This window comes from Bos javanicus, chromosome 8, assembly GCF_032452875.1.
Source record: "Bos javanicus breed banteng chromosome 8, ARS-OSU_banteng_1.0, whole genome shotgun sequence".
Lineage (NCBI taxonomy): Eukaryota > Metazoa > Chordata > Mammalia > Artiodactyla > Bovidae > Bos > Bos javanicus.
In genome coordinates this window covers 80,107,492-80,120,629 of record NC_083875.1, presented here as the reverse complement: position 1 = coordinate 80,120,629, position 13,138 = coordinate 80,107,492, and the positions used below count along the sequence as shown (strand labels likewise).

Here is a 13,138-nt window from a genome sequence, read left to right as displayed (position 1 = left end):
ACACTCCTAAAAACTGCCTCGCTGAACCAAAAAGGAAGACGGCAATGTGTGGAGCTGCCCGGGCCTCGGATCCATTCTGTCCTTGAAAGCTGCAGCTCCCCGGCCTGTGGACTTATCTGAGCTCTTAATCGGCGGCGCCGCACCTTGTCCAGAGGGCAGGGCGAGGTACCGCGCGCCCCCAGAGTCCACAAGGCGGAGCTCATTCCACGTGCCCCAGCGCCGCTAGAGACTGCGAGCCAAGACAGCCGGCAAAGAGACGACCTTTCTTTTGACCCTTGCGCCCCGCGTCACGTGACCCAGGCCCTAGCGTCGCGCCCCGCCCCCCGCCTGTCACTCACATGGATCGCCCAATAGCGATCGCGAGGGCGGGCCCTCGAGGGGTGGAGCCTGGGGCTCCGTGCGCAGGAGCTTGTGGCGTCAGAGCGCTCGCGGTGTCCATGGAGAGAGGTTGAGATGGCCGACCTCCAGCCCTAGACACCGGGGCGGCAGGACGGCGAGGATGTCGGCTTCGTTAGTCCGGGCCACTGTCCGGGCTGTGAGCAAGAGGAAGCTGCAGCCCACCCGGGCCGCCCTCACCCTGGTGAGTGGCTGGGGCGCGTGGCCGGGCCGGTGACATTGGTTCACCTCTGCCCCCCGCAAGGTGGGAGGTCAGGGTGGCGGGACACTGCACGGCCCGACGACTGCGCCCTAGACCCGTTCCGCAGCCGCCGCATCGCCCTCACCGCCTGCTCGCCCCTGCTGCTGAGATAAACAAGCGCGGGCGGGCGCGGCTCCGGGAACCTGGGCCCAGGAACTACGTTTCCCAGCAGGCCGCGCGCTGTAGCGTGCGGAGGGGGGAGGGGCGTTGTGAGCGTGGCCCCCGGCAGTCCAGCGCGGCTTTCCGGGACCCTGGGGCCGCGTAGGGGCTGCAGTGCTGGGGATCGTGGGTGGTTTAGAGGTTGATGTGCCAGGTTCCAGGCGTAACGGGTGAATGAACCAGCTTGAGGCCCTTATGAAGGAGCCGAGTCGAGCCCAGCCGGAGGACCTCAGTGGTGTGCGCGAGGGCCGTGAGAGCACAGACAACAAAGCCCACCACCCCCCTTGCGAAGATCAAAGCTGCAGTGCACAAAGGGTTGCTTCCTGATGTCTGAGGTGGAAGAGGCTTTGAGATACTCTGTGCTTCCAGCAGTCCTAGGCCGTAGTGACTCTGACAAAGAAGAAAGAAGGCTACATTTCTATCCTGAGTGAGTTTACAACGTACTCAGGGTGAAAGGTCAAACACACTCAAAGGGGACCAGAGTACGTGCTGTAGCTCCTTAACAGGATTAACTGTGCATGCTGGTTCCTCGTACTGCCCAGTTTTGTTTTGTTTTTAACTGAGGGAAAAGTCACAGAAGATTAACCATTCTTAAACGTTCGATTCGGTGACGTTTAATACATTCACAGTATTATGGAACTGTAGTTCCTACACACACCTGGCCCCAAAGGAAAACCCTCTGCCCATTAAGCAGTCACTATTTGCAGTTTTAAAAGATTAATTTCATAAGAAAACTTACAATCAGCGTTCTTCTCACACACGACTCTTGGTTAAGAAACCTTTGCGCAAGCATTTCCTAAAGACTGGGGAAAAAAGATGAGAATGAATCATGGATTTCGTTCAATCTAATGCCATCAATAACCTCAGATATGCAGATGACACTACCCTGATGGCAGAAAATGAAGAGGAACTAAAAAGCCTCTTGATGAAAGAAGAGAGTGAAAAAGTTGGCTTAAAGCTCAACATTCAGAGAACAATGATTATGGTATCTGGTCCCGTCACTTCATGGGAAATAGATGTGGAAACAGTGTCAGACTTTTTGGGGGCGGGGGGGGGGGGCTCCACAATCACTGCAGATGGTGACTGCAGCCATGAAATTAAAACACGCTTACTCCTTAGAAGAAAAGTTATGACCAACCTAGATAGCATGTTGAAAAGCAGAGACATTACTTTGCCAACAAAGGTCCGTCTAGTCAAGGCTATGGTTTTTCCAGTGGTCATGTATGGATGCGAGAGTTGAACTGTGAAGAAAGCTGAGTGCCGAAGAATTGATGCTTTTGAACTGTGGTGTCGGAGAAGACTCTTGAGAGTCCCTTGGACTACAAGGAGATCCAACCAGTCCATTCTAAAGGAAATCAGCCCTGGGTGTTCTTTGGAAGGAATAATGCTAAAGCTGAAACTCCAGTACTTTGGCCACCTCGTGTGAAGAGTTGACTCATTGGAAAAAGACTCTGATGCTGGGAGGGATTAGGGGCAGGAGGAAGAGGGGACGACAGAGGATGAGATGGCTGGATGGCATCACCGACTCGATGGACGTGAGTCTTAGTGAACTCCGGGAGATGGTGATGGACAGGGAGGCCTGGCGTGCTGCAGTTCATGGGGTCGCAAAGAGTTGGACACGACTGAGCGACTGAACTGAATGCCATAAGGCTTGCTGCCGGAAAATTAGGATTTAGCGAAACAGAATAAAGTCACAATCAGGTGGGAGAATTTGTTTTCATAATGGGTCACTGTTTTAGGTCCATAAGGAGGTGATCCTGTATTCTGCATTCCTTTTTTCTGTGCCACCAAGCCCATTTTCATTTCTGAAGGATACACCATTAAGTCTAAGACCTACATTTCCCACCCTCCTGGGACACAGTCATGGGCCAGGCCTTTGGCACCTCTAGAAATGACTGGGAATGATAACCTAGCTCACTTTCTCAGACCTGAGCTCTCAATCCATGCTTGCTCCTTTTTATACCCGATTACTTGTTCTAGCTTACCAGGCCAATTCTGTCACCAGCACTGCTTTATCATATCAGTGCTCAGTTCACAAGGACTCTGTGTTGCCTTACTTATATCAACATTTCCAGTTAGCGTGCAGGAGTCTATTGTGTGAATTTATCCGACTTAACTCTCTAGTACACTTCAGTCCCTTTCCCTGTGATCTTAGCTGGTGCCAGAACACACTCCTGTTGCTTTCCACCAGAGGTCTGTGGTAGCAGGCTTGCAGTCATTTTAATCCTGGCACGTGTTGCCTAGTCTTAACACACTGGCTTTAACCACATGTATTGATATCTGCCTAATTTTCAAGTGTTTGCAAACATTTAACACCACCATGTTCATTTAAGTGCAAAAGGGGTGAAATCATCAAAGGACTAATGAGTGAAGAGAGATGAGAGCAAATTTAATGAGATAATAAAACTGGTAAGAAGAGAGAAATGTTAGCTAAATATATAAGCTTTGACATAGATATATTTTGACAAGAATTAGATGTATTGCAACCTTGGAGAAGTGCTATACCTGTCAGCAAGAAATATGATTCCATGTTTTCAGCACCAAATTATCAGCAGTAACTGATGTTAATCCAGGAGAAGTTGGCCGTTTGCTGGAAAGAGAGACTTAAAAGACTAGTCCCAGGCACTTTTATGCAGCCCAAGGTAGGTCCTTGATAGAATACCATAAGATTTCAACCCACCACATCAAAGGCAGTACCCTTGATACCTGCAGAGAACATCCAGGGCGGATGACGTCCCCTTCCCCTACTTCCCTGCAGACCCAGGAATTGATGAATGGTATTGAACATACAGGAGCCAGAGTAATTTTACTCTGGCTAACCAAAGAATTTGAAGATTTAACATTCCACTGTTGGCATGCATACATGCTCAGTCACTTCAGTCGTGACTGACTCTCTGCGACCCTATGAACTGTAGCCCGCCAGGCTCCTCTGTCCATGGGATTCTCCAGGCAAGAATACTAGAGCAGGTTGCCATGCCCTCCTCCAGGGGATCTTCCCAACCCAGGGATGGAACCCACGTGTCTTACATCTCCTCCGTTGGCAGGCAGGCTCTTCACCACTAGTGCCACCTGGGAAACCCCCACTGCTGGCAGAGCCCTTTATTTCCATTATACAAATTAGAATCATTGCAGCCCTAATTTGCTGTTAGAGATATACCCACAGCTGGCCTAAAGCTCAGCTAAAGCTGTAAAGATTAATGGCACATAGCCAGCATCATTCTTGATGCACCGGAGAGAAGTTGATTTATTATATACAGTGAGTGTCTTAAGGCTTAATTTTTAGCTGCACCTGGTTGAGAAGGGTATGGAAACAATATAAGTGAAATACACTGGGGCTCAAGGAAGTGTTCACTGAAGAACTAGCCCAGAAGTCCTTTGGAACAGTGACCAAGCTGTGGGATTTGTATATGGAGATAGTTTAAGGGGTATTACACAGGAAACAGTTGGAAGTAGCCTGAATATCTAACAATGAAAGGTCAGTTACATTAGAGTGAATCCTGTTGGTAGATAGGTAAATCATGATTGTAAATCATGATTTTTTTTTTAAAGGTTTGGGAGTCATAATTCTTCATTCTTTGACTTGGTAGTCCTGTGCAACTTTTTGAATATTTAATCTTTAATACCTAAATCACAGAATGATGATGTATATAAACCATTAAGCATCTGGAAAGTACTCAGCAAACAGTGAATATATGTATGTTATTATACTGTGTGTCAAATAAGAAGCATGTTAAACTTTCAAAAGTAGGCTACAAATTGTGAATAGATACAATGATTACCTGCAGACACAGAAATAGTAAAAGGCAAAAGGGAAACAGCACCATAATGCCATAGCTGTTAAAGAATGAATTAAACAGAGTATACTGTAATATTCACTGGCTACTCCTTATCTGCCATCTTTTAAACTGTAAAATGTCAGATTTATTATGAAACTAAAATAGGTTGTAGCTGTTGGCTCATATTTAGTATACATAATCATGGAGTTAACTTTGGGTTTTAATCTTGTTTCCTTAAACAGCAAAAAATGAAAATTGCCTGGGGAATGACTAAGGAAATACAGTATTGAGGATGGAAAGTTTCTGCTACAAGGAATAGAAACCCTATGGCATTGGATAAAGTAAAAGTATGTTGCTATGAAGTAGTTAAAGTTTTTTCATCTACAGTGCCTTTTCCCGTAATTTCGGCAACAAAAACAGACTGAAACTCTTATTTTTTTAAGGCCAAAATGTCTCACTCAAAGATACTCTCACTTGAAAGAATGTGTTGTTCTGTGATACACGTATGAAAGACATCATTATATTTCATTGAGTTTCTGGGGCTGCTTAAATTTTAATTCACTGACCAAATCTCAGGTGAATTAGACTCATTAATTATACATAAATTTCTTGGACAGATGTGGGTTTCTGAATTGTTTGGGGGAGTATGTTGAAGTTGGAGAGCCATTAGGCATGCAGCGTGTTGTTTTGAAGTTTTTATATTATTTCCTGGAAGGATCTTAGGTCCCAAATGTTTCCTGTTCAGTCGTTCTGACTTGTTCTGAAAATCTATCTCTTGGAAGATTCTTTCCCCTGAATTGAGTATTCAGCAAGGTTATCCATCCTCATTAATAGCACTCCTCCCAAGGGGGTACGTTTGGTTTCTGCCTGACACTAGACAGTGAAGACACGTTTTGATTCCTGTAATGACAGTTCCCCAACACAGGTTATTTTTCCCTCAAGCTCCTTTCAGTATGAGATGTTGAACATCAACCACTTTGTGATAAGTGAACCACTCTCTCTAAATTGTTTTTGTTTGGTTGCTTAAGTGTTTTCTACCAGAAGTTGAAAAAAAAAGGAAACATGTTACTTTTGTAAAGGCAAATTAGACAAGTTAGACAGTTATAGGGCTCAGGAGTTCCCTGGTTGTCCAGTGGTCAGGGTTTGTTGCTTTCACTGCCAGAGACTGGCCCAGGTCCAGTCTCTGGTTGGGATGAAAAGAAACACCAGGGGGTGTAGGAGCAGCGTAGCGTGCATGCCCCGATCTTATATCACACAGCGGCACACCTCCGAGCCACCAGCTATAAACCAAGGTTCCACATCAGGTTGGACTTGCAGCAAATATTTTCCAGTGGCTGTGACATGTATTTTTTAATTTACTGAAAATCTGTTGATTGTAATTTGATAGTAATTAGGTTAATTTCTCTCACAAGGGAAATTTGACCGGGAAATTTTGGAAAGCTAGTTTTTACTGGCAGTCATTTAGAAGGGTAAATAAGCACTTAAAATTTTTTTCACTAATATTTCTGTAACTATTTGAAGCTGACCTACTGTAATCTCAAAAAAAAAAAAAAAATCCATAATCCTTCAGCATTTCCTCCTTTCCCCGACCACCATCCCATTCCAAGTTGTTGCTCTGTTGGCTCCTGTTCTGATAGAACTGTGGGAAATGGCCTTTTAAAACCTTAACCCACTGTGATTCATTTAACTTTTTTTTTCAATGATGCACAGTAAGAAATATGTACACAGCATGTATTAATAACCGAAGTCAAAGTTTCACAAACTGAATCAAGTTCAGTGCATTGATTTATCTTCTATTTTGGTGGGGAGGGAGAGGGTTGATTTTTTTAATGCCAGTCTCAACCTTCTAAATTGGTTTCATGACTTTTCTTGGGCCCAGACTCTGCTTCAGCATCTTCATTTCTGGCCAAGCCCCCACAAGACGGAGTGAAAGAGCGCACCCGGGCCATCCGTGGAGTCCGCTCCCCCAGCACAGGCATGAGTTACGGCCCCAGTGATGGTCATAATGTCCACTCAATTTAATAACCAGGGAAATGCATGTATAGAAATTAGAGAGCTAGCACAGCATTGCCAGCTGGAGGAGCTAGTAAAACAAAAAGTAGGAAAGATGCCTCTTCATGATGACATACTCTCATCGTTGTAGTAACAGCTGGCTTACGTTGAGCTCTTTGTTCCGGGCACTGTTCTAGATGCTCTTCATTAATTTGCTCATTTACTTTTCACAAGAATCCTGAGGAAGAGGGACTTTTATCCCTGTTTAAGCCAAGTACTGAGCTAAGACACAGCTAAGAAGTAGACTAAGAATGCCCTGGGACAGGCTTTCTCCCTGGAAAAGCTTTTTCCTCAAGGAAGTTTATCTATACACATGTAGTAAGTACATCGAGACATTTTATTTTGAGAAAACTAGACTCAGTTAAACAGCATTTCTCCTGAAAACTCTTATGTGTCCTTCTTTGTATCTTTGACTAGTGTAGTTCTGGTCGTTTAGATATCCGAGATGCTGATTTAGGAATCTGAACATTTGGTGGGATTGGCATGAGAGGCACACTCTGTGTTATTTGATGTGTTATTACTCTGTGTTACTTTTTTCTCTTAAGTATGCATTTGTTGGCTCTGAATAGGTTTAGGGTAAGCAGAATGAGCAACAGAGTTAATAATGACCAACAGGGAAAATGCCTGAAAGTTGCCTCTCCCAGTGCAGCGCTTGATGTCACTCACAGAGTGTTGAGTGCCTTCTGGGTGTCAGACAGTGTGCCTTTTGCTGAGCATAATGTAGGGATACAAAGTATATGCTGACCAGAAAAATTAAGTTTGTGATCTAAGTAGATAGTACCATAGAGATTATGACGGGAGCCCCTCCTTGACCAGAGTAGAGGAAGGAGGGATGAAGAGGATGTTGCTAGTAGATACATTTTTTTTTAAATTTTAAAGTGTTTTTAATTGAGTAGAGTTCATATGCCTCCATAAAATCCAAAAGGTACTTTGGCAAGAATGGAACATAAATTCATCACATGAATTTGTTAAAGATTAGTCCTGAATTCTTAAAGCCTAGGAAATACAATGCTTTGAAGAACGAAAAATTTGTAACTAACAACTTGATAACCTTTTCTTTTTTCAGACACCTTCAGCAGTAAACAAGATAAAACAACTTCTTAAAGATAAGCCTGAACATGTAAGTAAAACCAATCAGACAAATATTTCCTAACAAATTGAAGTTGTGTTTCCACAATATGTTTATCTTGTGATAAACAGTATACTTTCATTAATTAGGGGTTTTTATTTAAAAAGTGAAATATGCTCGTGATTGTTAAATGCAAATAACACAGGTTGTTATGAAAAGGAAGTCACTCTCTCACCCCACATTCTTTGTTCACTCTCCCTTCAAAGAGGCAGCCTCCTCGTGTCCTTGCAGAGACATCTGTAGTTTATTTATACCTCGACCAGGGTTTCTCAGCCTCAGCACCGGTGATGTCTTGGACTGGGTAGTTCTTTGTTGAGAGTGAATTGCAGGATGTTTAGCAGCATCTCTCGCCTCTGCCAGAGTAATTCCCTGAGGGGAACCACCAGCCTGGGCTTTGCTTTTTACGTTTGCATGTGTGTCTCTTTTCCTACCTGGGTGAAAACATACCATGCAGGCTGTGGTAACGCTTTGCTTTGCCCCTGATAATATAGTGTGAACATCCTTCCCTGTCCTTATGTAAGGTCCTCATGCTTTTTCATGGCTGCATAGACTAGTATATTCCACTGAACAAGTTTATGTAGCCAGGCTCTCATATAAAAGGTCTTTGGGGTTGTTCTCTTTCGATGCTGCCACAAATATTATTCAGCATGTATTTACTGTCTGTAGCATGCCATTGCTCTAGACCTGTAGGCGTAGCTTAGTTCATCTATGTCGACTATATTCTTAGATGTAGAATTGTTCAACAAGGGGTGTGCATATCATCTTAGTGCATCATTAATTATCTAAGGGATATGTAAATGACTTCCAAAACAATCAATATTTGGTGATTAGACAACAGAGTAATTTCTGGGTTCTTTTGCACAATCTGTTACGGTATAATGGGAGTTCTAGCATGTTCCTCCTAAGAATTATTAAATCTAAAGTGTATCAGTGTTCCAACTCAGTTTGGGTAGACTAAAGACCAGAGCATAAATTGACAAGTTGACACAATTTTGCTTTGTAGTGTTGAGGCATATTTGTTCACGATGTGAAAAGGGTTGACCAGGCGCTTCATCAGGTGTTACTTGTGGCGTAAGCACTTCCTTTTCCAAACTCCAGTTACCTAAAGTGCCTGAGTCTATTCCTGATAGTTGAACTTCCTGCTACTGTGAGTCTTCCTGTTGTAAAGATAAAAGCTAAGTTAAATATTTATGACATGTGCTCCAGAATTTCAGTCAGGCAGTTTATTATTTATCATGTTGAGTATGTGGAATTTCCTCACAGATTCTCAAAGCTGTCCTCTGACAGTGTGGTAAGACTACTGTCTCCTTGTTTGAGGACAGAAGAGAGTGCTCTGAGTGCTCCGGTTCCTCAGAACCCCCAGATGGCTTAGCATCTAACTCACGCTCTTCACCAGCTGTCTTCCCACGTTATAGTTACTTTACTGGAGCAAGCACATGTTACTGCTTTTCAGGGAAACAAGATGAGCTTACTAAAATGATACTTCTTATGATAATGCTATATACACACATGAAAAAGAAGATGGGACCCCAGAATAGAAATTGGGGAAATGTTAGAAAATTACACAGACGCAGACGTTAGTATTTTAAAAGTCCTCTTTGATCACTTTTTAAATTTCCTGTGTCTGTGTTGACTGCAATCTTTTGCTTTCTGGTAGTCGAGAATGTTTACAGAATTATGGCCCCATGTTACGTAGAGGCAAAATGAGATTGCCAGGTGATGGCCTATGAACCTTGGTGAACCTGTAGGGAAACTTCTGGGAGCGTGGAGCAAAAACATTTTTGAGAAAGTCCAATTTTCTTAGATAGTCATCTCTGCTATTGGATATTTTTTTCCTTTAAAAAAAGCAAAGGTGATTATTCCTTTTTGGATTAAAATTCTTCCCTTAAAAATGGTTATTCCCAGACTAAACGGCTAATAGTAATCGTTAAGTAGTAAACTTGGGTTTAGGTATAGTGGAATATTATAAAGGCATTAATTGCAAATGGTAATTATGCAAGTTAATTACATGGGGAAATGTTTTAAGTGGAAAAAACAGAGAGTAAACTTTTTTATTTCTACTCCTAATAAAAGCTATGCTTGGGGAATGCCCTGGAAGTCCATTGATTAGGACCTTGGGCTTTCACCGCCAAGGGGGCAGGTTCAGTCCCTGGTCAAGGAAGTAAGATCCTACGAGCTGTATGATGTAGCCAAAAGAAATTTAGGTTTTATATGACGTAGGCTGAGAGAAAACAGGAAGAAACACATAGCTCATTTTTATAGTAGCGATGACTGTAATTTTGGGGGGCAGTTTTCCCTTTGTATTTTTTCTTTGTATATAATTGGTTTTTATTCTTTTTCAGATCCCTGCCAGCATTGTAGTGATACGTGTAGATAATTGAGATGTTTATATGCTAGTTTCTCATTCTGCTTCCTAAAGGGACATTTTATAACAGAAATCTAATATTTATCTTTCGCTTTTGAAGAAATGAATATCAGATAGGGCTTTTATTAATATAATTGTTTAATCTGTGCTACCTCAAAACCAAGTTTACTTTTACAATGCCTTTTCAGGTTGGTGTGAAAGTTGGTGTCCGAACCAGGGGTTGTAATGGCCTTTCCTACACTTTAGAATATACAAAGACAAAAGGAGACTCTGATGAAGAAGTTATTCAAGATGGTGAGCTTTAAACAAACTTTTTCTGGGCACTCTGTTCTACCTAAAATGTTGAGCCTTCTGAAGCCTGAAGAGTAATGATGATAATAGTAAGAATGGTGTCTAATGCTCACTATGAGGGAGACGTGGTTTAACAAGCTTTCATATGTTAACTGTTTTATGCACAGCAACTAAATGCAAATAGTTCTATATTGCCCCCATTTGGCAGATGAAGAAACTGAGGCACTAAGAGGTTAAATATGTTTGCGTAAGGTCACACAGCTAGGAAATGGCCTTGTGAACATTTGAACCCAATCAAGTTTACCCCGGAGCTGTCCTCTTAGTAACCAGTTGATATATTATTGGATAAACTTACTTGTTTCAGTTATGAAAGGTTATCATTGTGTGTCTAAAGATTTTAAGATGATAAAACTTCAACCACTTGAATGAACCAACCACTTTGGTGTGAAGCATCTACATCAAATAAGTAAATATTATTTTAAAATCAATGCATAAAAGTATCTTAATCCTGTAATCTTTTATCTGACTCAGTTTCTTGTAAGGAAGAAAGCTTTCTTAATCCATTTGTATTTATGAGGATACCTACCTCCACCTACATAGTAACTAGGAAGTTATGTTATTATCAGTTTTCCAATCCGTAAGTAGAAAAACAGAACTACTTGTCCTGATCACTCTGATTTCATCTTATTAAATCAGTCCATTGTATCATAGTCCTTTGTGTTTCTCTAGGCTTGGAGGTCTTTTGTGTGCACAGATGTCATTTCAGGATGTTCATTAATGTTATTGACTGCATCTTTACAGCACTCTTACTGAAAATATACAGATTTTCATCATGTGGCAAATTTCAGTTTTACATAGAATTGCCATGGAATTTGCTTGTGTACAGCTGTCTAGCCTAGTACAATTGTTTTTGACATAAATTATTGTGTAGGAAAGGGGACAGACAGGAAACTGAGCACTGCATTCCTTAAAGGAAATGAGACAGATTCAAAAGCGTCTTGTTTGACTTCTGTTAGTGGTTACTATTTAAAGTTCAGTTGTGCTTTGAATCAGCACGTTCCAGGGTGGGCATGACTCATGTTCTATGACTCAACGTTTTCTTCTCCCTCAGGAGTCAGAGTGTTCATCGAGAAGAAAGCACAGCTAACACTGTTAGGAACAGAAATGGACTATGTTGAAGACAAATTATCCAGTGAGTTTGTGTTCAATAACCCAAACATCAAAGGAACATGTGGCTGTGGAGAAAGCTTTAACATTTGACTCCTCAGGACTGCTCGGGCTGTAGGCCGCCGGAGACCTGTGGAAGCTCTGGGGCTTATTGAAGAAACCATGTGACTGTCACGTGATTAAGGTGTGTAATGTATGGCTGCCTTCCAAGGAAAATAAAGTGATGCATTCGAAAATGAAGCCAGTGTGTTAGATTCCAGAGAATTGATACTTTTGTTCTATATACGAGACAGAAAATGAGAATCCATTGCTCTCTTTGGGTCATCTTTCTGATCTGTAAAGAAAAAGTTAAATTCTCCTTCCTGCATCCTTTCTGTTAGAACTGGTTCCATGAAAGTGGCCTTCCTGGGAGGATTTCAGAAAACGTATTCTTAACAGCTGTGCTTTGGTAGATCTTTCACTTCCCTTCAGAGGCAAGAAGTCCAGACTGCTGGTGTTCTGTGATGGTGTACTGTTTTCCTACCCAGACTTGGCATCGTGTTCCTACATTTTTCATCCAGAATTTGAGCGTCAGATGCCTCATTTGCTTATCACCCTGTAGCATCCCCAGCCGTTAGATTAAAATAGTGGACAAAGCTTTCCTTGAACTATAGTGCCGAACAGTTCCCAGTGATGAGATCAGAAGGTAGATACTTCACCACCTGTTTTTAAGTCCATTTCTTTTGCCACTCTTAAGTGTCTGCCCAGAGGTGAGACCTCAAGCTGACTCAGATCCTTTCTCTTAAAGTCTCTTTAAGGGACTTCCCTGGTGGTCCAGTGGTTAAGATTCCCCGCTTCCACTGCAGGGGTCATGGGTTCCATCCCTGATCAGGGAAATAAGATCCCAAAATGCTGCATGGCAAGGCCAAAAAAAAACAGCAGGAAGTTCTCTGAAAAGCCATCTAACCCATTCACTCAATTCTTTACCTGGGGAATAAAACCAGAAGAATGCTGATGGGCTTTTGTCCCCCGACACTGCAGGCTGGATTGGGGCAGAGCGGGACCACCTACATCTCCTGTCTTGGAGGTGCCACACCAGCTCTGTGTTCTGAGGCAGTCAGTGGAGGTAAATGGGTGATCTGGCTTCTTTACCTGGTCAGCATTTTGATTAGATTTCCTTGTAATTTGGAGAGCATATTTAGCTTTATTTTATTTGGGGTGAGAAGAGTCTTATTTTAAAACCCATTTATGTGAATCACCATCTTGTTTCACTAAGACTTGGAACAGTAGTTCATACTAGCAGGGAAGAGGACACTGTAGCAACCCAGAATTGTTCTTTTGGAATGTGGTAGTGATTGTGAAGCAGAACACGGACATCTTTTCTTGTAATTCCCAGCATGTGTACACTTTCTGGATCCTAAGTCCAGTTGCTAAAAGTGTAAGCCTAATATTTTAACCTAACATTTTTATCGCCACGCTTTCTTAAAGAATGTTCCTTTTGTCCTTTAGTTATCAATTTTCCTGGATTTGACTTATTAAGTATTCTATGAGATGACATATTTGCTGCTTTTGAAGGCCTGTTC

At 42.4% G+C, this 13,138-nt stretch overlaps 1 protein-coding gene across 3 annotated transcripts; it reads left to right on the top strand.

Moving 5' to 3' along the window:
- Window positions 1-373: 373 nt before the first annotated feature.
- Window positions 374-11,816, top strand: ISCA1 (iron-sulfur cluster assembly 1). 3 transcript variants are annotated; one of them, XM_061426090.1, is made up of 6 exons: window positions 492-580; window positions 3,335-3,438; window positions 4,815-4,919; window positions 7,691-7,744; window positions 10,307-10,412; window positions 11,521-11,816. In XM_061426090.1, exons 3-6 carry the CDS (start codon window positions 4,899-4,901, stop codon window positions 11,667-11,669), a joined length of 330 nt encoding a protein of 109 aa, XP_061282074.1. In that variant the 5' UTR covers window positions 492-580; window positions 3,335-3,438; window positions 4,815-4,898; the 3' UTR covers window positions 11,670-11,816. The 3 variants fall into 3 exon arrangements, with proteins under 3 accessions (XP_061282072.1, XP_061282074.1, XP_061282073.1); XM_061426089.1 differs by lacking the exon at window positions 3,335-3,438; XM_061426088.1 differs by lacking the exons at window positions 3,335-3,438; window positions 4,815-4,919 and having other exon boundaries at window positions 374-580.
- The last annotated feature ends 1,322 nt before the right edge of the window (window positions 11,817-13,138 follow it).

Excerpts from the sequence above, each read along its gene's own strand:
- ISCA1 (XM_061426088.1), top strand. The coding sequence starts at position 500 with ATGTCGGCTTCGTTAGTCCGGGCCACTGTCCGGGCTGTGAGCAAGAGG. Across the intron at positions 581-7,690 it reads CCCGGGCCGCCCTCACCCTG|ACACCTTCAGCAGTAAACAA; the intron begins GTGAGTGGCTGG and ends TTCTTTTTTCAG. Across the intron at positions 10,413-11,520 it reads TGAAGAAGTTATTCAAGATG|GAGTCAGAGTGTTCATCGAG; the intron begins GTGAGCTTTAAA and ends CTTCTCCCTCAG.